The following is a 25,380-nucleotide window of genomic DNA, read 5'->3' as shown; positions in this document are numbered from 1 at the left end:
ATGCTTTAAAACAAAATGTAATTAAAAGACAGAAAATAAGGTGGAAAAAAGAATTGCACAGTACTAGGTTAGCATCACTTTTATTGTCTGGTACTGCTACCTGCAGAAGATATTCAAAGTTAAAAACAGAAAGACTCAGATAACACAGTGCGATAATGTTGTTTCATTTCTCTTGGGTCACATGCTATTAAGACTGCAATCTCACATGAGCTATTGATGTGCGGATAATATGAATGGTTAGAAACTGCCATGATTCAAGGAAATAATGAGAGCGCAAAGTGGAGCATTAGAACATAAGAACATAAGAACTAGGAGCAGGAGTAGGCCATCTGGCCCCTCGAGCCTGCCCCGCCATTTAATAAGATCATGGCTGATCTTTTTGAGACTCAGCCCCACTTACCCGCCCACTCACCATAACCCTTAATTCCTTTACTGTTCAAAAATTTATCTAGCCTTGCCTTGAAAACATTCAGCGAGGTAACTTCAACGGCTTCACTGGGCAGATCTAGGTTAGGACTAGAGTTGGGTCATACTTTATTAGAAATGCTAGGCCAAAGCATAAAAACATGTAGATGCTTTCATGAATAGGAAATTACTATTAGGCTCAACAAGCAAGCCATTACTGATATATCAGTTCACCATAACTACTTTCTCACTCTATGCCTCAATCACTTTTATCTACTGAAATGCGCGCAATTGAGGTTTAACCATATTTGCATTGCCCACTTCAATGGCCTTTTAATTATTTTTCAGTTGTGTTGGTGAGAAAGACTTGTACTTTTGCTTCTTTACTGAGTTATAACTTTTTCCTTCTAGTACATGAATATTAAACACCATGAGGAGATTTTTGCCAGAAACAGCTCTGATAATGTCCTGTATAATGTTGCAAACTTCAATTTGTTCAGTTCTGAAGAAGGGTCCCGACCCGAAATATCGACTTTCCTGCTCCTCTGATGCTGCCTGGCCTGCTGTGTTCCTCCAGCTCTACCCTGCTCTCTCTCTCTTAACAGCCATGATATTCCTTTCATGGTTAGAGTGAAAAAATATGGGATAATTTGCTTCAATAAACAAGACCTTGGTTTGTATATTGATCCGATCCCATCAGCCTGGTGGTCATATTTTGTGAGAGTCTTATGGTTTTCAACTTGCAAACAGTTAATGTCAGCTTTGTCTTGCTTACTACGATCTGCCTGTACTGCTCATAAATAAAGCTTTTCACTGTACTTCCGTAATCAATCAATATTGATTGTCCTCACCTCTGCACATCTTCCTGTCTTCCCTCAAAGTGTAACCAGCAGGACATGTACATTCATAAGAACCAAAGGTATTAATGCAGCGGAAAGCACACAGCAGTAGGTTCTGGGCACATTCATTGATGTCTGAATATAAAAAAAAGAAAAAATTATAAGTTATAAATTAGGATCCTCCAAAATACTTTATTTCTGTCTACTACCCCTATGATGCATTACACTTCACAGAATTAAAACCTATTCAGATGATAATTCAAACGGTCCTCAAAAATACCTCAAAAAGTAACTTACAAAAACAACAAATAACTAATAATCATAATGAAACTGCATTTCCCACTTTGTGTTTCTGCCTCAGGGAGACAAGTTATGAGTTTTTCAACAATTTGAATTTCAACAAATTGGAAGGAAGCAATGGACAGCCATGCAATTTTTTTTTCTTAAACTGAAAGATACCCTCTTTAAATAAAATGACAGGAGAAGAATTGATTGCATCTTAGAGTGTGGGGCAATATATTTGTCATTATGCCTCTTATTACATTCCTGTAGAGGGGCCTCTAGAGTCTTGCATAGGATCATAGAATGGGGGCAGCACAGAAGACCAGCTCACCAGGATGGTTTGAACATCTTAGAAAGTTGAGTGAGATGGGTGGAAAGGATGTTTATGTGGGAGGGAGGGTGGAGCTATTATTTCTCAGTGAGGAGGGTGCATCAATTCATAAAAGACACCCTGTAGTAAAACAGCTCCCTTCATTCCCTCTCCTTTCAAAAATACTTTTTAAAGGGACTAACCACCCCAGCTGCATTACAGCAAGGGCAGGCTGATATTACGCTCAACTGAAATTTTAACAAGCTCAATTTACTCTTATTTATTGATTTAAATATGGCACATGGGCTGGTAGTTTCAGTGCGTCTCCCCCACCACCTCTCCCTGTGCACACTCCATCACCCACAAACTGTATTATGTGGATTGATCAGAGGGTGGATGGGAAGGTAACACCCTGTGAATGCACCATTAACGTGGTAACATGGCTCCGCCAATGACAAAGACCACTGGAGAGGAAACATAAACTTCTGCCTCATATCTCAACCCTAACCAGTCATTATTGTTTTGACAGCAGCAGGTTTTGGGTGACCGAGTCTCACATTATGTTCTGTTAATTAGTTATTAATTGTCACTCCAGTGCAACTGGGGAATGGTTGGAAACTCACCGCTCTCCCATAGATTTCTGAGGCATTAAAAGACTCATCAGAAAAAGGGAGTTGAGAGCTGTAAAGTTCATGAGGTTCTCCAGCACTGCTGGTGAGCCAGAATAAAAATAACGACTACCCTCTGGTTTACTGACGAAACCATTGTTCTTCAAACTACTCCATCTTTCCCCAAGTTGCAACAGCCAAACGTTCTCTATTCAGCCCATTCTTACTGCCACTGAACACCAGAAAATATTATAATGGTGTGTGCGTGTGCGTGTGTGTGAGTGTGTGTGTGTATCTGTGTGTGTACATGTCTGTGTGTGGGTGTCTGTGTGTGTTTGTGTGTGTGTGTACGTGTGTGTGTGTGTGTACATGTCTGTGTGTCTGCGTGTGTGTGTGTGTATCTGTGTGTGTACATGTCTGTGTGTCTATGTGTGTGTTTGTATGTGTACGTGTCTGCCAATGTGGACCAGTGGGCTACATAATATGGTGTTAGGAGCAGTATTCCTTCTTCACTTTCAGCTAAGTATATTTTAAGTACTCACTGCGTTGTAATCTAACCGCTAGACCCTTTAAGGCCATTGTATATATGTATGTTGAGAGAATCCATAGCTCATACAGCAAACAGAAAGCAAATGCTCACAATCAGAAGGTCATTTTACACTGAAAAACAACATTGTATGACTCGTGCACACTTACAGCTTCATAGGATGCACACTTAACTGCAAAGAAAGAAAAAAAGGAATTTTCTAAAATGTGCTTAACGCAGGCGAGATGTCATGTTGGATGTATGCATTTGGTATTTCAGCCCTTACAATTCAATTCAATGTTCATGCAAATACACAGGAGCAGGTTTCAGCCATTTGACCTTTCTGCTCCGTCATTCAATCATGGTTGATATGTTTCTCAACCACATTCTCCTGCCTTCTCCTTGTAACCCTTGATCCCATTACCAATCTCTGTCTTGAATACAGTCAGTCACTTGGCCTCCACAGGCCTGTGTGGCGGTGAATTCCACAGATTCACCACCCTCTGGCTTTAGAAATTCCTCCTCAGCTCAGTTCTAAAGGGTCGTCCCTTCACTCTGAGGTTGTGGCCTTAGGTTCTAGTCTCTCCTACAAATGGAAACATCTTCTCTACATCCAACCCATCCAGCCCTCTCAGTATTTTGTAAGTTTCAATCAGATACACCTCATCCTTCTAAACTCCATTGAGAACAGACCCAGAGTCCTCAACCACCCCTCACATGGCAATCCCTTCATCCTCAGGATCATTCTTGTAAACCACCTCTGGACCACCTCCAATGCCAGCACATCCTACCTTAGATACGGGGCCCAAAACTGCTCACAATATTCCAAATGCGGTCTGACCAGTGCCTGATACAGTCTTAGGAGTATATCCTTGCTCTTGCATTCTAGCCCTCGTGACATTAATTCTAACAATGCAACTGGCTTCCTAACAGCCAACTGAGCCTCCATGTTAACCTTAAGAGAATCCTGAACTAGGATTCCCAAGTCCCATTATGCTTCAGATTTTCAAAGCCTTTCCATATTTAGAAAATAGTGTATGCCTACAGATCACCGTGGGTTCTTATCTTATTCTTAGCCTCCTTTGCAGCACCTTGCCAAAGGCCTTCTGGAAATCCAAGTAGATCACGTCCATTGACTATCCTTTGTCTAATGTGTTCCTCCTCAGAGAATTCCAACAGATTTGTCACTCAAGACCACTCCTTGTTGAAGCTGTGCTGACACATCCTATTTTACTATGCACTCGTAAGTACTCCGCAATCTCATCCTTGTTAATGGGATCTACAATCTCACCAATGACCAAAGTCAGGCTAACTGACTGACAGTTTCCTATCTTCTTCCTCCCACCCTTCTTAAATAGGGTATTACATTATCCATTTTCCAGTCCTTTGGGACCCTCTCTGACTCCAGTGATTCCTGAAAGATCACCACCAATGCCTCTCCAACCTCCTCAGCTATCTCCTTCACAACTCTGGGGCGTGGTCCAAGTGGTCTGAGTGATTTATCCACTTTCAGACCTTTCAGCTTCCCCAGCACCTTCTCCTTAGTGATAGCCACTACACTCACCTCTGCTCCCTGATTCTCTTGAAGTTCTAATACATTGTTGTTGTCTTCCACTCTGAAACCTTATGCAAAGTATCTATTCAATTCTTGCACAATTTCTTGATTACTAATTCTCCAGCCTCATGCTCCTGTGGTTCAATGTCCACTCTTGCCTCTCTCTTACCTTTTAGATACCTAAAAAAATTCTCTTGCAATCTTCTTTTATATTACTAGCTAGTTTACTCACATTTCATCTTCTTCCACCTTATTTTTTTTTTGGTTATCTGCTGCTGATTTTTAAAGGCTTCCCATTCCTCTGGCTTCCCTCTAATCTTCACAGATTTATATGCTTTTTCTTTTGCTTTTGTGCTGTCCCTGACTTGCCTCATCCTCCCCTTAATAAGTTTCTTCTTCCTTTGATGAATTTCTGCTGTGCCTCTCAAATTACCCCCAGAAACTCCTGCTATTGTTGTTCCACCGTATTCCCTGTGAGGTTCCCCTTCCAATCAACTCTTGCCAGCAACTCCCTCATGTCTTTGTCATGACCTTTACTCAACTGTAATACCGTTACATCTGATTCCAGCTTTTCTATCTCAAACCATTCTCTATAATATTGTGATCACTGCCCTCTAGGGGTTCCTTCACTTAAAGCTCCCTAATCAAGTCTGCCTCATTACACATCATCAAATCCAGAATTGCCTGTCCCCTAGTAGGGTCTACCACAATCCACTCCAAAATAACATCTTGTAGACATGCCATGAATTTCTTTTCTTGAGATCTGTTACCAACCTGATTTTCCCAGTCCACCTGAGTATTGAAGTCCCACATGATTATTGTAATAGTGCCCTTCTTACATACCTTTTCTGTCTGCTGATTTATTTTCTTGGACTATGTCACTTGGGCAGTGCACCACTCTGGATGTGATCTCTCTTTCCTAACCATGTGAACCTTACTGATCACCCAAGTTCACTCATCTACTCCCCATAAAACATCTCAGTACCTCTGACGTGTAGCATCTATTATGGGGACTACAGGAAGGAAATCTTTAAATATCAAAGGGCCAGAAAACCTATGAAATTGCTGCATGAGATCAATTTGCATCATTTCTAGTCCTTTTAAAGATAAATAGTAATTTGTTTAGCTAGCACAGACAGAATGCCTTGCACGTTCACAATGGCTGACGTCAAAATCAGATCACCTCCATACCTCTCAGTAGAGACTTGGAAAGTGCAAAAAATGCAAATAGTTCTTAATCCAGAAGGTCAACCAAGGATTCCAGTTTTGAGACAGATTCCCACCTCACAAAAGATGCTCCAGACTTCCTCAATAACAGGAAGTGCTAGATGTTGGCTCTAAATTTACAACTCGTTGTATATTGCCAACTGTACATTCATCCATTGAAGTCACTTCTTACCTTCACAAGTCATCATTGGACCTGGTTCAAAACCTTCATCGCAACTGCATTCGAATCCACCAATGACATTGGTGCAAGTGCCATTGCCACAAGGATTACCAATGGAGCATTCATCTGTGTCTGTTTTCATAGAAAAGCAACAAATTATTTGCTGTGACAGTAGGCTTCAATTTCCATTAACAATACTCCAAACTGGTGTTTACTGCAATATTATAACATTATAATAAAAAGATTCCAAGTGTACATCCTCAACACTAACTGATTAATTTACACACCTGATTCTGGAAATGTACAGCATCAGTGTAATACATACAACACATGTGATGGTAGCATTTGATACAATAGGTATGTAATATTAGTTAATATACAGGGATAAATTTTGACTTTCAGTCAGATCAGAAAACCTGCAGTAGCAGATCAGCTGACCATTATGCACTCTTCCCAGTTTTACCTACAACAAAGCCAATGTAGAGGATATCTGGATTGAATTGGCATAACATAGTGGCTGATCCATAGCCACAAGATTCCACTCCTGTCAAAAGTGAATCTGATGCACTATTTATTTTTAAAAATGACTTTATAATGACTGATAATGATATCCCTACCAGCACAATTAACTCCACTGTAATCCAGGTTGTATCCCATTGGGCACTCGCATCGGAACGATCCATCTGTGTTGATGCAATGGCCATTTGAACAGATTCCAGGGTTTTCCAAACATTCATTAACATCTAGAATGCAAAACAAAAGATTCATGCAAAATAAACCAGATGACATGGTAAGTTGTACTACAGTCGGTTCTGCTGCAGTGCGTGTTCTAGCAATTTGAATTGGCTGTAATGCAACTGACGAATAGGGGAACAATTCTTCTAAAATGCAAACTTGTGTTGGCTCTAGCACAATTCTATCAGTGCAGGGAGGAGTATGTGTTGACATCACATGATTGTTTAACAGCATTTGTCGTAAATATGTACAATGTTAGTGCTGAAAGAGTCTCTGCACCGGCATCATGTGATCATTTTGCGGACTTTGTCGTGAAGTGCCTTCTGCGAGAGGTACAATACAATCTCCTCCCCCATCAAGTCATTTGGCGACATGTTTTCAAGGTAAATTTACTTTTGTTTCATTATGAGATATGAATTAAACATTTATTCAAATTGTGCTATCCTTTGTGATTTTTGACTGATTTTCAGTGTTTTGTTTTGCCCCTAATCCCACTTTTCCTACAGGCGCTGTTATTTCTATAGCATGGTTTTCTATAACAGGATGTTGCACAGGAATGCAACTATCGCATTACAGCAAAACTGACTACTTCATTCTAAATGAACAAGAAAAGTCTAATCTGTTTCGGGGTCTTTTCAAATATTGATGTATTCCCAGAATCATGGTGGAATCGATACAAAATTTGTTTCATTTATTTTTCTTTTTCCAAACATTTTCCTGAAATGTTAAATTAAATGTGGGATACACGTTTGGTTGCCATGCATAGTTGGCCTTTCAACCCTAATGTGTACACACAAAGCAAAGAACTCTCATTCTAACTAACTTTTATCAAATAACCACAAATACCATAGTAAATGTGCAAATACTCTTCCATTCAATTCTATTTTTATACTGTAATAGAAGAAATCACTGACCTGAAACAATAACTCTGTTTCCTCAAAAATTGCCAGGTTGGCAGCATATCTCCATTATTTTAAATTTTTATTTCAGAATTGCGGTATCCACAGCATTTTGGACTTACATTCTTACACAGCATTATTCTTAGAACTGCACTGCCTCAAGTGTTAAACCCTCTCTGGTGCTGATTTTCCAGTTTTATTTCCTTATTGAAATCAGTATTCAAGAAGGGGAAAATATGGCATTACAGTATAATAATAATAATGGGGGCCAGGAAGTGACAGATGTGCTTATCACATCCAGTCAGGAGAGCAGGACATGACGTTTAGTGATACCTTACTAGAAGTTATGGGTATCTTGCAGATATTTTAAGTTGCCTTTTAAATCACGCTTCTGGTTAGGGTACTTCATACTGAAAATATTTTCTGACAGCTTTTTATTTGTTTAGACTTGAAAGGTAAAGTGCTAACTAAAGGTTAATAGCCTGTTTTTAATTTTGTAGCAGGAAACACAGTTAATAGAATAGTTAGCTAACAAGCACCTTGTTGTCTCAGAACTCAGTATGTGCCTTCGTTTCATGAATGCTCAATGCATACCTCACCCCCATCCAGGTGTAACACAAGGGAGATATACGATTAAGTTGCCTAATGTACCACTCAATGAATTGCAACTGTTGTATAATAGTTTGACAAAGGCAACTAATTCAAGCGTACTTCTATTTAAATGCAGAACTTCCATTTAAATGCAGAAGTGACTTCACAGATGTTAGCTCAATATATGGTGTGAATAATCTTCATACCTTCAAAACATTAACTAACTGTGTCCTTGACCCTTACGCCATGCTGTGCCAATCTCACATTCAAGATCATTAGATCTATTATCATGATGTAAAATAATACAATTTTGTCCTTATGTGACTATTTTTACCTTCACGAGAATCTCCAATGCCAGGGATTGTACCATGGCCAAATGGACAAAGATCTTGGAAAGCAACTGCAAAAGAGATAACATTCATTTTAAAAATTATTGAATCTCATAAAATGCATGCAAAAATTGAAATTATTTCATTTCCATGACATTTATAGGACTGCTCACTTAAATTAAACCTAAATCATAATTGGTGGATTTGTGAAATATTATTGTGCATTTGGTGGTCCACAGACAATGACTTCTCTGTTTAATTTGACGACATAGACATGTTATGGTAAATAGCAGGAATAGAAGAGCAACAGCACTGATCATTATAATTGTCTTCAAAAGACTAGAACAATTTGGACTATCCATTTTTAAAAGGGATAAATAAACAGGTTGCTTATCTAAGAATATGTGACAGCACACAGGAGACAAAAGACATCGCGAGAACACTACCTGAAGATGAAAGGAGTCCGTCCACAAGTTAAAAATCACATGAGAAAAATCAGCAGGCAGGTGAGGAAGTTCTGCTTCACACAGGCAGTGAGCTACAGATGAAGTGAGCTTTTAGATAATGTAGGGCAAGCGAAAATCCTGGAATCACTTAATGGTGGTTTTGTTAGTGGTCTTTCTGGGAAGATAGACCATTTTTAAAAATTTGTTCTCGAATTCGTTGTTAAAGATTTTATAGCACAGCATTTAGAAGGCAATGGCAGGATCAGTCAGTGTTAGCATTGATTTACGAAGGGGAAATCATGCCATACAAATCTGTTGGAATTCTATTGAGATGTAACGAGTAGAGTTGACAAGGGGGAGCCAGTCAATGTAGTATATATGGATTTCCAGAAAGTGTTTGACAAAGTCCCACATAAGAGATTATTGTGTAAGATTAAAGTGCATGGGATTGGGGAAAGTGTATTGAGATGGATAGGAAACTGGTTGGCAGAGAGAAAACAAAGGGTAGGAATTAATGATAACAAGGTGTAGAGGTGGATGAACACAGCAGGCCAAGCAGCATCATAGGAGCAGGAAGGCTGATGTTTTGGGCCTTTTCAAATTGGCAGGCAGTAACTAATGGGGCACCACAGGGTTCGGTGCTGGGACCCCAGTTATTCACAATATGTATTAATTATTTGGATGTGGGAACAAAATGTAACATCTCTAAGTTTGCCATGATACCAAGTTGGGTGGGAGCTGTGATGAGGATGCAGAGATCCTTCAGCATGATCTGGACAGGTTGGGTGAGTGGGTAAATTAATGGTAGATGCAATATATGACCCCAGTGAAACCATCTCCAAGGACAACATGCTCAAACTATTGGACCTATGCCTCACCACCCACTTCACTTTCAACGGCCAAACATACGAGCAAATCAATGGGACACCCATGGGATCACCTACCTCCGGACTCATAGCAGAGGCAGTGATGCAAAGACTAGAAAGGACGGCCCTTCCGCAAATCCAACCAAAACTATGGATACACTATGTGGACGACACCTTTTTTATCATTAAACGGACCAAACTAGAGGAGACACACCCTCATAACACCCTCACCAGAATAAAATTCACCAGAGAGGAGGAGAAGAAAAAACATCTCCCATTCCTGAACGTCATGGTAGAGCGCAAGACAAATGGGGAACTCCAAATGAAAGTACACAGAAAAGCCACACACACACAGACCAGGTACTGAACTTCAACAGTAACTATTCCAGCATACACAAACGAAGCTGCGTGCGAACACTATTTAAACGGGCAACAACACACTGCAGCAACACAGAACTACGCCAACAGGAAGAAGAATACCGCTTCCAAGTGTTCATGGATAATGGATATCTAAAGAACTGGGTCAGAAGATGCCTACACGAACAACACCAGAAAGACACTACACGCCCCGACACGCTTATCACACTACCCTACATCAGGAACACGTCGGAACTCACCACAAGACTTCTACGACCGCTGGGCATCAGAGTGGCACACAAGCCCACATCAACCCTACGACAACTGCTCACCCGAACTAAAGACCCACTCCCCGCCATGGACAGGACCAATGTCATCTACAAGATCCCTTGCACAGACTGCGAGAAACATTACATTGAACAAACAGGAAGGAAACTAACAACAAGGGTACACGAACACCAACTGGCTACAAAAAGACACGACCAATACTCACTCATCTCAATCCACGTGGACAAGGAGAACCACCAACTCGACTGGGACAACACCAAGATCCTGGCACAGGCTAGGCAGAGTCAAGCACGAGAATTCCTGGAAGCATGGCACTCCACGAAGCATGCTATTAATAAACACATTGAACTTGACCCCATATACATTCCACTACGAAGGAAAACCGGAAGTGAGGCAATCCAGCTCAACAGACCCCAGAGTTTAAAAACCAGGTGGGAAAACACACCGACGCTTCATCGGAGGCTGCACTGAGGATGTTACCAAGCGTGGTAACAAAACGTCTGCGGAACAACAAACCAGCTTGGCAAGCCAACCAACCTCAACACCCACAACCCGAGCTACAAATCAACTCCAAAACCTTAGATGCAATATTGTTTGGATAAATGTGAGGTTATTCACTTTGGAAGCAAAAACAAGAAGGCAGGTTACTACCTGAATGGCTGTAAATTGGGAGAGGGGTGTGTGCAGTGGGACCTGGGTGTCCTTGTGCACCAGTTGCTGAAGGTAAGCATGCAGGTACAGCAGGTGGTAAAGAAGGTAAATGGTATGTTGGCCTTCATTGCAAGAGGTTTCGAGTACAGGAGCAGGGATGCGTTGTTGCAGTTATACAGGGTCTTGGTGAGACCACGCCTAGAATATTGTGTAAAATTTTGGTCTCCCTTTCTGAGGAAGGATGCTCTTGCTCTCAAGGGAGTGTAGCGAACGTTTACCAGGCTGATTCTGGGGATGGCGGGTCTGACGTATGAGGAGAGATTGACTAGGTTAGGGTTGTTTTTGCTGGAGTTCAGATGAGTGAGGGGGGATTTCATAGAGACTTATAAAATTCTAACAGGACTGGACAGGGTAGATGCAGGGAGGATGTTCCCAATGGTGGGTGTGCACAGAACCAGGGGATCACAGTCTGAGGATTCAGGGTAGACCATTTAGGACGGAGATGAGGAGACATTTCTTCACCTAAAGAGTGGTGGTCCTGTGTAATTCATTACAGCAGGAAGTTGTTGATTCCAAAACATTGAATGTATTCAAGTGGTGGCTGGATATAGCACTTGGGGCAAATGGGATCAAAGGTTATGGGGAGAAAGCAGGATTAGGCAACTGAGTTGGACGATCAGCCATGATCATGATGAATGGCGGAGCAGGCTCGAAGGCCCGAATGGCCTCCTTCTGTTCCTACCTTCCATGTTTCTATGTTTCTATGTAGGCATTGCTGGCTGGGCCAGTATTTCTTGCTGAATGCTAACCTCCCTTCAGTCAGTAGCTTTGAGCTATGTTCTTGGATAACTGCAGCCCATGAAGTTTAGGTACATCCATAGGGCTGTTACGGAGGGAGTTCCAGGAATTTGATCCAGCAACACTGAAGGAACAATGATATATTTCTGAATCTGGATTGGGGATGGTTTGGAGAAAAATTTGGTATTCCATGTCCCTCCTGTCCTTGTCATTTTAGCTGATAGTGTTCATGGTTTGGAAGATGCTGTCCAAGGAATCTTAGTGAGTTTCTGTCATAGATGGTACACACTAGTGCTACCATGCATCAGTGGTGAAATGTAGATGGAGGTGCCAAACAAGTGGACTATTTTGACCCGGATTGTGTCAATCCTCTTGAGTGTCGTTGCAGCTGAATTCATCCCGGTTACTAGGGATTATTCCATCACAGTATTGACTTGTGTATTGTCGATAGGCTTCACAGAGTCTGAGGCTGAGTTACTTGCTGCAGAATTCACAACTTCTGACCTGCTCTTGTAGACACAGGATTTATATAGCTGATTCAATTTAATTTCTGGTCAATGTTAATCACTAGAATAGTAGGAATTAAGTGATGGTAATGCATTGACTATAAAAGAGAGATAGTAAGATGCTTTCTTATTTGAGATCAGCATTGCATAGCACTTATGATGTGAATGTTACTTGCCAATTATCAGCCCAAACCTGGACATTGTTCAGATTTCGATGCTTCAGCATTTGAGGAGTTGTGAACTGTACTGAACACTGTGCAATCATCAGTAACCATTCTTACTTCTAATTTTACGATGGAGGAAAGACCATTGATGAAAAGCTGAAGATGTTTGGGCAAACCCTACTATTCAGGGACTCCCGTAGAGATGTCCTGAGACTCAGTTGATCGATCTCCAAGGACCACAACTATCTTCCTTTTCTAAGTATGGCTCCAACCATGGGAGAGTTTTCCCCATGATTTCTATTGACTCCAGTTTTGCTAGGGCTCCTTGCTGCCACACTCTGTCTCACTCAAATACTGCCTTGAGGTCATGGGGAGTTGCTGCACTTCCTCATCCCTGTCTACTTTTTTAACATTGTAAGCTTAATATTGCATATTGAAAATATCTAAGAGAATATATTATTTGAATTGATAAATGTAGAACTATGTGGCCAAATTCCCAAAACTAAGTTATAGAATCATACAGTTGTACAGCATGGAAACAAACCCCTCAGTCCAACTCGTCCACACCGGGAAGATATCCTAAACTGACCTAGTCCCATTTTCCAGCATTTGGCTCATATCCCTCTCAACCTTTCCTATTCATATACCCATCCAGGTGTCTTTTAAATGACCTTATTGTATCCACCTCCACCACTTCCTCTGGCAGCTCATTCCATACACGCACCACTCTCTGCATGAAAAGGTTGCCCCTCAGGTCCCTTTTAAATCTTTCCCCTCTCACCTTAAACCTATGCCCTTTAGTTTTGGGCTCCCCTACCCTGGGAAAAAGTCCTTTGCTATTTGTCCTCATTACTTTATAAACCTCTACGAGGTCACCTCTCAGCTTCTGATGCTCCAGGGACAAAAGCCCCAGCCTATACACCCTCTCCCTAAACCCAAAGCTCAAACTCTCCCATCTGGCAATATCCTTGTAAATCTTTTCTGAACTGTTTCAAGTTTAGCAACATCTTTCCCATAGCAGGGAGACCAGAACTGAACGCAGTATTCCAAAAGGGGTCTCATCTCATACAGCTGCGACATGACGTCCCAACTCCTATACTCAATGTTCTGACCAATGAAGGCAAGTGGGCCAATGCCTTCTTCGCCATCCTGTCTACCTGTGACTCCACTTTCAAATAACTATGCACCTGCATCCCTAGGTCTCTTTGTTTGGCTACACTCACCAGAGCACTACCATTAAGTGTATAAGTCCTGCCCTGATTTGCCTTACCAGAATACAGCGCTTCACATTTATCTAAATTAAAATCCATCCGCCATGCCTCGGCCCATTGGCTTATCTGATTGAGGTCCTGTTGTACTCTGAGATAATTTTCTTGACTGTTCACTACACCATCAGTTTTGGTGTCATTTGCAAACTTATTAACCATACCTCCTGTATTCACATCCAAATCATTTATATAAATGACAAAAAGTAGTGGACCCAGCACCAACCCTTGTGGCACCCTGGTGGCCTCAGACCTCTTCCAGTCCAAAAAACAGCACTCTACTACCAGAGAGATAGTAGGAACTGAAGATGCTGGAGTCTGAGATAACAAGGTGTAGAGCTAGATGAACACAGCAGGCCAGGCAGCATTAGAGGAGCAGAAAAGCTGACATTTCGGCTCTGGACCCTTCTTCAGAAATGGGTCCAGACCTGAAATGTCAGCTTTCCTGCTCCTCTGATGCTGCCTGGCCTGCTGTGTTCCTCCAGCTCTACACCTTGTAACTCTACTACCACTCTTTGTCTCCTACTTTCAAGACAATTTTGTCACCAACTGACTAGTTCCCCCTGGATTGCATGTGATCTGACCTTACTAACCAGGGTACCATGCAGAACCTTGCTGAACACTTTGCCTTCATCAATCTCCTTTGTTACATCTTCAAAAAACTCAACCAAGTTGGTGAGACAGGATTGCCCACACCCAATGCTATGTTGACTATCCCTAATCAGTCCTTGCCTTTCCAAATGAATGTAAATTCTCTCCTTCAGAATCTGATATGCAAAGCTGGAAATTAGAGCACATTTAAGAGAGATACATTTAAATTCCTCTTGAAATACTTCCACCAAAATTAATGTTACATGAGATCAGTGAGCTAAACTAGGCATGATACATTGTGAGGACAATGTGCTTTACCTTCTCCATCCTTGGGGCACAGTTCACAGGGATCTCCCCATCCCTCTCCTGGCATTTTACTGCAACAACATTTTGCTTTGGTTGTATTGGAAGGTTTTGCCACTGAACACTTCCCATTCTCAAACTTAGTGAAACAGAAGCTTTTGCGTGTATCTAGTGGAGACAAATCAAATTGGTGTCAATTTCAAGCCAGAGCAATGAAAAGCTACCTTTTACACACCATGCACAAATTAAAGCATTGGCTACTCGAAAGATGAAGCTGAAGACCTTTTGTGTTGAATCTTTTAAACATATGCACTTGGAAATTCTCCATAGTAGAAGATTAGTCAAAGTCCTGGAGAAATGTTTAAAAATGTCAATTTATGATTTTTCTCCAGGTTTCCCATTCAGGTTGCAGTTGATGATTTGAAGAACTCAATGTCAATTCAGTGACATCTGATAAATAGTTTGTTCTAATTTAACTTACAAGAATCTCCACCTTTTGAATATACTTATACGCTAACAACACACAATCAGAGGCTAGTCTCCCAGGTTACAATTTTACAATCCATAATAACAAACGTTCAATAAATGCAGACTCACCGAAGCATCTACGTCCATTCTCTGACAGAATAAAGCCTGGTCGGCAAACACACTGGAAGCTGCCAGCAGTGTTTTCACAATTACCAAATAGACAGATATTTGGATCTTCCTCACATTCATTTATATCTGCAGAACAGGAAGTAGTATTTGTCTGAGCAATAGGGAAAAGCATTTTGTACTGTGTTCAGTACGCCAAAGACTGCAGTGCAGTTTTTAGATAAAGAAAGGAATATGAAGTGAAATCACTTTCGCAAAGTGCTCCCAATCATATGTTATTCAGTGAACTATTCATTCAGAGTTGCTAAGTTACTTTCTCAGTAAGCAAAGGAAACACCTACAGAAAGCAACTGAAGCAGTTCTTTTTCTAAGTTAATTGAATGTTGACAAAAATTGCCAATTCTTAGCATAAACTTAGAAAAACACAAGCCAGGTGAACACGTCATATTTTAAGTCACGTGTGTCCCATTTATGGGGACTTAAAATTGCATGATTGCCCTGAGATAGATGAGTTTTTTATTTCAGCAGAAGTCTCCAGTATATTGAACAGCAGAAATTACAGATCCTCACCTATACAGTTTTCATTTTGCACTTCATATCCTGAAGGACAAATACATCTGTACGCACCATCGAGGTTCTGGCAGGTCCCAGGGGCACATGATCCAGGAACTAACAAACATTCATTGATATCTTTCCGGAAAATAAGCAGAAATACATTTACAGGTCTTGTGAAGAACCAAAATATCATTTCCAAGATTTTGAAAACCAATTGTAAGATAACTGTTGTTGCACTCACCTATGCAGTTCTTCTTGTCAGGTGTAAGCTCATAGCCATCCTGACAAAAACAATTGAAGGAGCCAACGCTGTTAAAACATTGTCCATTTCTACAGACTTGGCTAAACAGAGTGGCACATTCATCAATATCTGAGGGTATGATGAAGGATATATTTAGTTGAATATTATGCATTCACTCTCATTTATGAGGTAAGTTTCTAACCAATTCAGTTAGCTATGCAACATAATTAAAATGTGAAACACAGATCTAATGATAAAGTAATAGGAATCTCAAGTGCAGGATTTTATTTCACATTTCAGCCATCTAACATTTGCATACTGGAAAAGGAACTTGAAGTTCTCATCAGACAGTCTTGGACTCCAACAAATGTTTGTTGGCTAGACTATTTCTTCTGGGTGGAAGTGAAAACTCTTGGGTGATACTAATAATCAGAACTATGGGAGGAAAGCAAAGCAAAAACACAATGGCCAACAAGAAACAATTGATTTTTAATGTACAGTCACAATGACTGGAAAATTACAAATGGTAACAATGGCTGGGAAATTTCTTGGTCCTGTTCTTGCGTTGTTATGTTACTGAAAGAGCAGCAGAAACCCTGTCTATGTTCTAAACAGGAATCTACTGCACAGCCAATGAAGTAATTCCTTCAGAGTAATAATAAGTCCTAAGAATTTCTCAGATAATAACGATTTATTGAGGAATGATTTTCAAACAAGCATTGCAATTACTGCATAAGACGTAAAGCATATTCTTCTTTATTGTTCAACAAAGCCAAAGATCTTACCAACACGGATGAATAGAAAGATAAATTTTACATTTTCACCACTCCTATCATCCTGATGCTTGTTTGGGAAGGCAAAAACGGTTTGTCAAGTTTACATTAACAAATTATTTTTGAGTCCCAAAAGCTGCAATTTTCAGCCTTCCTACTTTAGTTAGGAATATGGTTAATTTATACACTATTCCTCATAATAAAATTTCTCCATTACCTCAATGATTCTGTTTGTCCTATATCCTATCCTTTTATAGTTTATAACACAATCTTATCAGTTATAGGTTTCATTGGCTTTATGTGGATATATTTATTTTCAAAATTGCATTGTCCTAAAAACATGTGGGTCTTAAAACTGGGTTTGCACATACTTAGTTCCTCTGACTGCATAAATTTCTTGCTGCTTATTTCTGGCAAGCATCCCAACAGAGTCCTATACAATCACCAACATTCTTCCTGTTCTCTTGCAGGAGAAGGTGCCATACAAGGGAAGGAAGTATAGAAGGACAGATGTGGAAAAATTATGCTGACATGTCCTGAATCCCCTGAAGGAGGTGGTTGGCTACATAATGGGGGTGACGACAACAGGACCTGGGGTATCTGATATCGAAAGAGATGTTAAAGGTGATACTATGGTCCTTTCTCAGCTTAAACATCCTCATCCTGATAGCACAAACATGCTGTAGCACAAACTACTGCTGACCATGAACTTCCTGATTCCCATCCAAACCCCTCTGTCACACCAATTCCTACTGTTCAGACATCTGATAAATGCAGCCTGCTTCATCACAGTGGCCTTAGGAGAATGGAAGAGAGCAAATAGCTCAGCTTTGAGAACAAAACTGTGTCACTTAATCTGACTCTTGCAGTCTCCAGCTCAGGTACATGTGCTGCACAAGCTGTGGAGGCTGGTATCGAGATGGGTATCAGACATGCTCAACCTTACAGACAAGAGACCCCACACGGCAAGGGTAAAGGTTAGCTCTGTCACTGATTCACCAGAAGATAGGATCGTTGATGGACTCTGTTACACTCAAATGAGGATCTCAAAGGAGCCATATATAAGAGACTACTGATGGGTTCTGTGATGCTGGGTGAAGTTGTTGGCAGTTTTGTTTTGCTATCAACTGTTGTGCTTTGTGCCTTGGAGATAGGCAGATGTGACACACCATGCTCTTTGAGTACAGGAGTTTTTCTAATGTACTATCTCACACTTACAGCATATTGCTTCAGTTTAGTTCCTTTTTCTCTGCAACCACAACTAGACTTGACCAAGTAACACACAGTGAACAATGAACAGACACATAGTCAACCTCTCAATAACTGAACAATTATTGCCAAAAAGAGAACCAACTTGCCAACCAATCAGCACCCTTTTCCTTGTAATATAAATTTTGATCAGTTGAAAGTTGGTATTCTTGTGTTTATCATCAAGAATATAAGATCAAAAGCTCCAGCAACAAGTTTCTCTTTTCAGCAATATTCAAATTCTGTACCACCAAGTGATGTAACAAGTGAATACTATACCAAGGGGTAGGGAGGTGCTCCAGCTGGTTGTGGTCAGTGCCACAGAGTTTAGCTTCTCTTCAGCCTCTGCTCCTTCTCTCTATTGTGTTGCAGACCCAGAGGCTGTGCAACTGCAGCCCCCATTACTGTTACAGACCTCATGTGGAGAGATCACCTCCTGGCCTGTCTGCCCTGTAAAGATTCTAACAAATCCAGAAGTGCACTTAAGCACTTCCAAAAATGGTGCTGAATACTTCTGGGCATTTAGCAATACATAAAGTTGTAAAATATCACCTCACCTACACAATTTGGGCGCCTAGCACTTTAAATCATGTTAGTTGAGGAGGCAGGTGCAGTATAAAGCATCTTCCTTGCAGAGTGATACAAGAATATGCTGCATGTTTATTCACTCTCCAAGTTAAGAATTTTGGAGCTATTCCAGTCAGTTGGGTTCAGTGAGGACAGGATTGTACCTACACCAAGGCATGCCCTCGCATGCCACCTTCTGCTAAAAGAACACTGTACAGCAAGTGGTCAGCAGTGTGGGTGGGTTTGAGAGGATGGCACAAGACAATTGCCAGTGGCAGTGTGTGAGAGGCAATTACTTGCCTGTGGTCTTTTCCTGATAAGCTCTTTGGAAGTGTATAGATTTCCATCAGCTAAAGCTTACATTAATGAGTCAATTCTAACCCCACTGCATAACACTAAATTCTACGTTACAGTGGGGGAAAACATATAGGCTTTATGACTCACCCATGCAGTCATTATTGTGAGTTATCTCAAATCCTGGGAAGCAGAGACAATTGTATGATCCCACAGTGTTCTTGCAAGTTCCATTTCCACAAGGCTGTCGTTCACATTCATCAATATCTATCAATATAAAATAATTTGTCTAACATTAATCTGAACATGGATCTCTTTTTATATATAAACATTGCTATGAGCATATTATATAATATATATGACTCATGTTATAAACATGGTGGGTGTGTGGAATGCATTGCCGGCAGTGGTAGTGGAGTCACTTTAGAGACTTTTAAGTGGCTCTTGGATAGGCACATGGATGATAGTATAATGTAGGGTATGCAGGGTAATTTGATCTTAGTAGGATAATAAGTCAGCAGAACATCATGGGCCGAAGGGCCTTACTGTGCTGTACTGTTCAATGTTCTATGCAAGCGCATATAGCTGATCTTGGATGTACAATACTCTATCCTTCATGGTAATGCCTATTAAACCTTCTGCCCCCAGACCAGTGTTTTCTGACTTTTTTCCCCAGTGGGACCATATTTGTTGCGATCCCTCGTTAGGGAGGTGGAAAGGGGAGGAGGAGGAGTGGGAGATTTGTTTAGTATTGTTGGCTATTGCTGCCACACTCCCATGACTCCACATTTCAACTCATGTCCCCACTAGGTATCTCAACTTCCTCTTTGGAAAGGCTACGATGCTTTGACTGTAAAGATGATGTGGGAACATTCTTGCTCTAACTCTCCACAAGGTAGGTTTTCCAGAGGCAGACCATTAAGAGGCCATTCATGAGTTTGTTGTTGGATGAAGTTTGAAAAGTTAGTTCCAATCAGTGGGTCAGAAAGGCAGCAGCCCCACCAGGGCAAGTAGGCATTGCCATCATCAGACAGAGACACAGGGGCACTTGAGGTCTCCTCTGCAGAGATTCAAATTCAATAAAATAAACATTTCAAGGTTACCCTTGCAGAAGGTGATCCCCAGGGGGCCCACAAATGGGCCACTTCTGTAAGTGATGGCCAACCTCCTGAAGATCGCCCAGAGACTGGATTGTGTCACCTCCTGAGGGCAATGTTAATTTCAGTGAAATTCCTCCTGGCCCAGCCTTCCGACCTGCACCTATGGGACCCGAACGATTCGCTTGATATTTTAGTCATCAACTTCAACAATTGGCCACAAAGGAAAATTAACGTTCGCAGTTGTTTATCTTGTAATAACATTTGGCTTGCTACAACGTCTATTTTGTAAGAACTTTATTCTGCAAACTGTTACATTTTTCATTTACTAAGTTGCAATCAATTATATCTAGTTACCACGGGTGACTTTAGCTAGTATCTAACGGACTCGCCCGTCAGTTTTTCAGTCTGGTGAACCCTACATATCATTAATGCTAACACTGTCAGCAATGATCCATTATGAAGTTAGAAGCTAATAGCCTCACTTACCCATGCACATGGTCTGATCAGGAGTCTGCTTGAAGCCATTGTGGCAGGTGCACCGATAACTTCCTTCCAAATCAATGCAGTCACCATGACTACAGACATTTGGAATTTCCAGACACTCATTGCGATCTAAAGGAATTGTATAGTACTTTTTTTATTAGCTGAAAGGCTTAAATTTGAAAAGTTGCAAAGTTAAAAACAGAAGGTTGAATTTGTGTGGGGTTTCTCCCAATCTGACATTTTGCTCTTGATGCCTTTCTATTGAATTTCGAAAGATCTCCTGCTAAATGCAGGATGCATGATCTCAGAAACCCAAAGGCTCGGGGACCGCTTTGCAGAACACCTATGCTCGGTTCGCAATAAACAACTGCACCTCCCAGTCGCAAACAATTTCAACTCCCCCTCCCATTCCTCAGACGACATGTCCATCCTGGGCCTCCTGCAGTGCCACAACGATGCCACCCGAAGGTTGCAGGAACAGCAACTCATATTCCGCTTGGGAACCCTGCAGCCCAATGGTATCAATGTGGATTTCACAAGTTTCAAAATATCCCCTCCCCCTACCCCATCCCAAAACCAGTCCAGCTCGTCCCTGCCTCCCTAACCTGTTCTTCCTCCCACCCATCCCCTCCTCCCACCTCAAGCCGCACCTCCATCTCCTACCGACTAACCTCATCCCGCCCCCTTGACCTGTCCGTCCTCCCTGGACTGACCTATCCCCTCCCTAACTCCCTACCTACACTCACCTTTCCTGGCCCCATCCCCGCCTCTTCGACCTGTTTGTTTCCTCTCCACCTATCCTCTCCTCTATCCCTCTTCTATCCGCCTCCCACTCTCTCCCTATTTATTTCAAAACCCCCTTCCCCTCCCCCTTTTCTGATGAAGGGTCTAGGCCCGAAACGTCAGCCTCTCTGCTCCTATGATGCTGCTTGGCCTGCTGTGTTCATCCAGCCCTGCACCTTGTTATCTCAACCTTTCCATTATAGTTAACTGCTGTTCCATTTCAATATAACAATTAACAACACTTTAGTTTCCATCAAACCACAGTGGCATACAGATGAAATCTATATAACACTGCTAAGAACACAAAGGATTGAAATTAGGATGCGCATATCTACCAAAAAGCTCTGTGAAGCACTTTCAAAGTCATTTATTTTAAATTAGTTAACACTTTGTGCTGATTGATTGTGTAGAAGTTTCAAACTAACATTCTAATCCTTTCTTATGTTAATATCTTGCAGAACAATTTCACTCTAAAAGATCAAAATGAAATTTTAAGTCATTAATTTCTTCAAGTCAGTGAATTCTATTTTTTCCAAATTGTATTTTTCCCTTTACCATCTCACTGTTCTCTGAATTGCAGATTTCTGAATTAAGGCTATGAAAAATCAGAATTCCTTCCGAAACTATTTATAATCTCACCATTTATAGACTTTACTCCAGCTTACTTTTTCCACTAGCTGAGAACTAAAAGAATCAGACAGTTTAGGAACCCAAATATGGGCCCTATTATTTATAAGGTGGGATATTGATGTTAGGATCTCATTCCTCATTTCCACTACGTTTGTATCCAGCAGTACAAAGTCTCATTTGGGGCTATAGGGAACACTCTGTGATGACTGAAGAATAGTAAAGGCTCAGTGTTAGTAACTTGCCCTCAGACCCACACGCATGAAGGGAGGAGAATTGGGAGTGAATGTGGGGTTGGTGATTGGAAGGCAGGTGGGGGAATGACTTGATGATAATTATGAGGAAGAAATCATTAGTTTTGTAGGTAATCAACCGATCTTCGCTTAAGATTTACCTGACGGCTAGCATTCGCATTCCTCCTGTCCCATAAACAGTGTTACATAAAAACAAGGAGAGCTGGCTTTTAGCATTACTGTAAAGGGATCTGGTTTAGCTAAAATGGTGCTGGAGCTCTGATTCCAGAAGTCCCACCAATGGTCCAGGTCCCACCACAGGGAGATGGGGGCAGGGGTGCAGAAGTATGTTTGCACATCCATACTTCACAGAGGCAGCTGCATAAATAAAAGTGCAGCTACCTTCAAGCAGATATGTTAGTGGGTTGTCTAAAATATAACTCCTGAACTTTAAACAGTTGAGCAAAAGTTCCAAAGCTGCTGGAATTATTTGCAGAGGTCAGACACCCTTTTGGAAAGGTAAGTCTACCTTTGGGATTCCTAAACGTAGACATGAAAATGTATAAAAATGGACTCAATGGAACTACCGAGCTGTCTGGTGACATAAGTTTGAAGGGTATCATATTACTAATGCTACATAACTGACTACACCAACCTACCATTATCAGACTTGGGAACTTGTAAGTTCAGAGTTTCACTGACTGTTTTGAATCTTTGATATGCAGCTATGAATCCAAATATGCCTTATCATAAGGGATTAAGCACTTAAATGGAATTTTTAAATTAGATTAAATACATTGAATAGGTTTTAATGATTGAGTGCTTTTAAAATAATGTAGCCATCAGTATACATTTAGAACTTTATTTTAGTTCCTCTAAGCTTGGCTATGAAAGTCTGCCCATGGTGGATAATAGGTGAGTTGGCACAGAGTTTGTTATGGCAAAAGTAGCCGAGTGGGACCATGTGTTGGCATGAGTTGGCACCAGGTTGACATAGGAACAATAGAGGGATATGGGTTGAATAGAGGGACATACATTGGCATGGAGGGTATGAGGGGTGGTGAATAGGGGTCATGAAGTTGCATGAGTTGGTAAGAATGGGATATGGAAGTGTATTGGTTGGAGGACAGTGTGCTTGAAGATATGAGGGATAGCGGGTTTTTTTTTTACTGCTGGAAACAAGTCCCTGATCACCAAGGTGATAGTTTTTCATAGTCCACCTTTACATCCAGCAGTCCTGTGGCTGCCTCCAGTCTGTTTCTGGGCATGGTGGGATCCACTCCCATCAATAACCAGCTCTCAGAATGAAAGGTAGATCATCTGTCCCACTTCCTGCTGAGGCAGGTTCGTGACAGAGAAATGCTCATGACTCTGTGCTCCAGTTTAGAAGCAAAAATTCAGCCCCTATTTGTGGGATCTAGCTGCACACAGGAATCTTGAATTCCTTGCATGAATTGAAAGTCTTTCATGAAGGATCAACTTTAGATTACTGTAAAAATATTAGGGAAGTGGTCTCATTTAAATATTATAATCTCAGAGCTGCCACTACCAACCAGGTTGCTTAGACACCCCAGTATACACTTTGGCTAATATTAAACCAATTAATAGTCAGTTTATTTGGCACTCAATTGGTTCAAGATAATAGGAAGTAAAAACAGGGGAGATAAAGATAAACTATTTCCACTGGTTGGGGATTCCAGACCAAGGGGGCAAGGTCTGAGAATTAGGGCCAGGCCCTTCAGGAGTGATGTTAGGAAGCACTTCTACATATAAAGGGTGGTGGATATTTGGAACTCTTTTCCACAAATGGCAGTGGATGCTGGATCAGATGCTAATTTTAAATCTGAGAGAGATAATTTCTTGTTAAGGAAAGGTATTAATAGAAATCAGCCAAAGGGAGGTACATGGAGTTAGGCCACAGATCAGCCATGATCTCATTGAATGGTGGAACAGGCTCAAGGGGCTGAATGGCCTACTCCTGTTCCTATTAAACATTTATAAATCAATTTGGCTGGGCAGTATAAAGTTCAATAAGGCCTGACTCTTTACTCACCACGACTGGAGCATCATCCTAAAATGCAACAGGCCCGAGGACATAGTGAATATCGTTGCCACCAAGACTAAAACTATCTAATCAGCTGGCTCTATTGTTTCCCCAGTTCCAACCTCTCCTCGTGCTCCCCCTTGCTGTGGCCCAAGCCATTTGTTTCTCTCCAACTTCTTTGTCATTTCCCCTGATATAATTTCCAAGATTCTCTCTCCTGAGGGACACACCTCCAGCTCCTTTAGCTGCATTCCCAGTAAAATCTCCTTCCATACCCAGCTGCCATTGACATTCCCTATCCTTGCAAATGTTAACTTTTCTTTTAAAATCTTGCCTCTCTGTCTTCTCCACTTTAACTTTTCTTTGCTCTGCAAACATCAATCAATATCCTCTTTGACACTATCCACAATGCATTTCCCTCAGCATTTCTCTCAGCCTCTCTGCAGTATTTTATACAGTTGTCCAATGTCCCATGTTGTTCAGATCAGAGAAACTGTCCTTGCTGAGTAGCCAGAGCATGTCCAGCAAAGGTTTCTCCTACTGTATTGCACTGCTCCTCTGCAGTACTGTTGTTTCCGTGAGGATACTCCTGTGCCCTATCCATGATCCATCATCACTGACATACTGCCCTTTTGGTTACATCATATGCGCACACAGGGTCACCTTTCACATGCTCACTGATGACACACAAATCCCACCTCTGCACCACTTCGCTTGACCTACCTGTTGTCTCAATGTACTCAAACTGCTCGTCTGAGATCAGTGACAACAAGGTGCAGGGCTGGATGAACACAGCAGGCCAAGCAGCATCATAGGAGCAGAGAGGCTGACGTTTCGGGCCTAGACCCTTCATCAGAAAAGGGGGAGGGGAAGGGGGTTTTGAAATAAATAGGGAGAGAGTGGGAGGCGGATAGAAGAGGGATAGAGGAGAGGATAGGTGGAGAGGAAACAAACAGGTCGAAGAGGCGGGGATGGGGCCAGGAAAGGTGAGTGTAGGTAGGGAGTTAGGAAGGGGATAGGTCAGTCCAGGGAGGACGGACAGGTCAAGGGGGCGGGATGAGGTTGGTCGGTAGGAGATGGAGGTGCGGCTTGAGGTGGGAGGAGGGGATAGGTGGGAGGAAGAACAGGTTAGGGAGG

The 25,380-nt window shown here is 41.5% G+C and overlaps 1 protein-coding gene across 1 annotated transcript in view; it reads right to left on the bottom strand.

Annotated features, from left to right (window-relative positions):
- LOC109912114 (fibrillin-2-like) overlaps positions 1-25,380 on the bottom strand; it is a 152,909-nt gene that overhangs the window by 37,085 nt on the left and 90,444 nt on the right. The window contains exons 34-43 of the mRNA XM_048595128.1: positions 20,560-20,685; positions 19,124-19,240; positions 16,092-16,220; positions 15,866-15,985; positions 15,299-15,424; positions 14,717-14,869; positions 8,472-8,537; positions 6,530-6,655; positions 5,925-6,044; positions 1,257-1,379 (exon numbers count right to left, since the gene is read on the bottom strand). Coding sequence (XP_048451085.1) covers positions 1,257-1,379; positions 5,925-6,044; positions 6,530-6,655; positions 8,472-8,537; positions 14,717-14,869; positions 15,299-15,424; positions 15,866-15,985; positions 16,092-16,220; positions 19,124-19,240; positions 20,560-20,685 — 1,206 coding nt within the window. The remainder of the gene's footprint in view (positions 1-1,256; positions 1,380-5,924; positions 6,045-6,529; positions 6,656-8,471; positions 8,538-14,716; positions 14,870-15,298; positions 15,425-15,865; positions 15,986-16,091; positions 16,221-19,123; positions 19,241-20,559; positions 20,686-25,380) is intronic.

Source organism: Rhincodon typus, chromosome 3 (genome assembly GCF_021869965.1).
Source record: "Rhincodon typus isolate 14 chromosome 3, sRhiTyp1.1, whole genome shotgun sequence".
Classification (NCBI taxonomy): domain Eukaryota; kingdom Metazoa; phylum Chordata; class Chondrichthyes; order Orectolobiformes; family Rhincodontidae; genus Rhincodon; species Rhincodon typus.
Note: the sequence above shows the minus strand (reverse complement) of the source record. Positions and strands in the feature narration are given on the sequence as shown.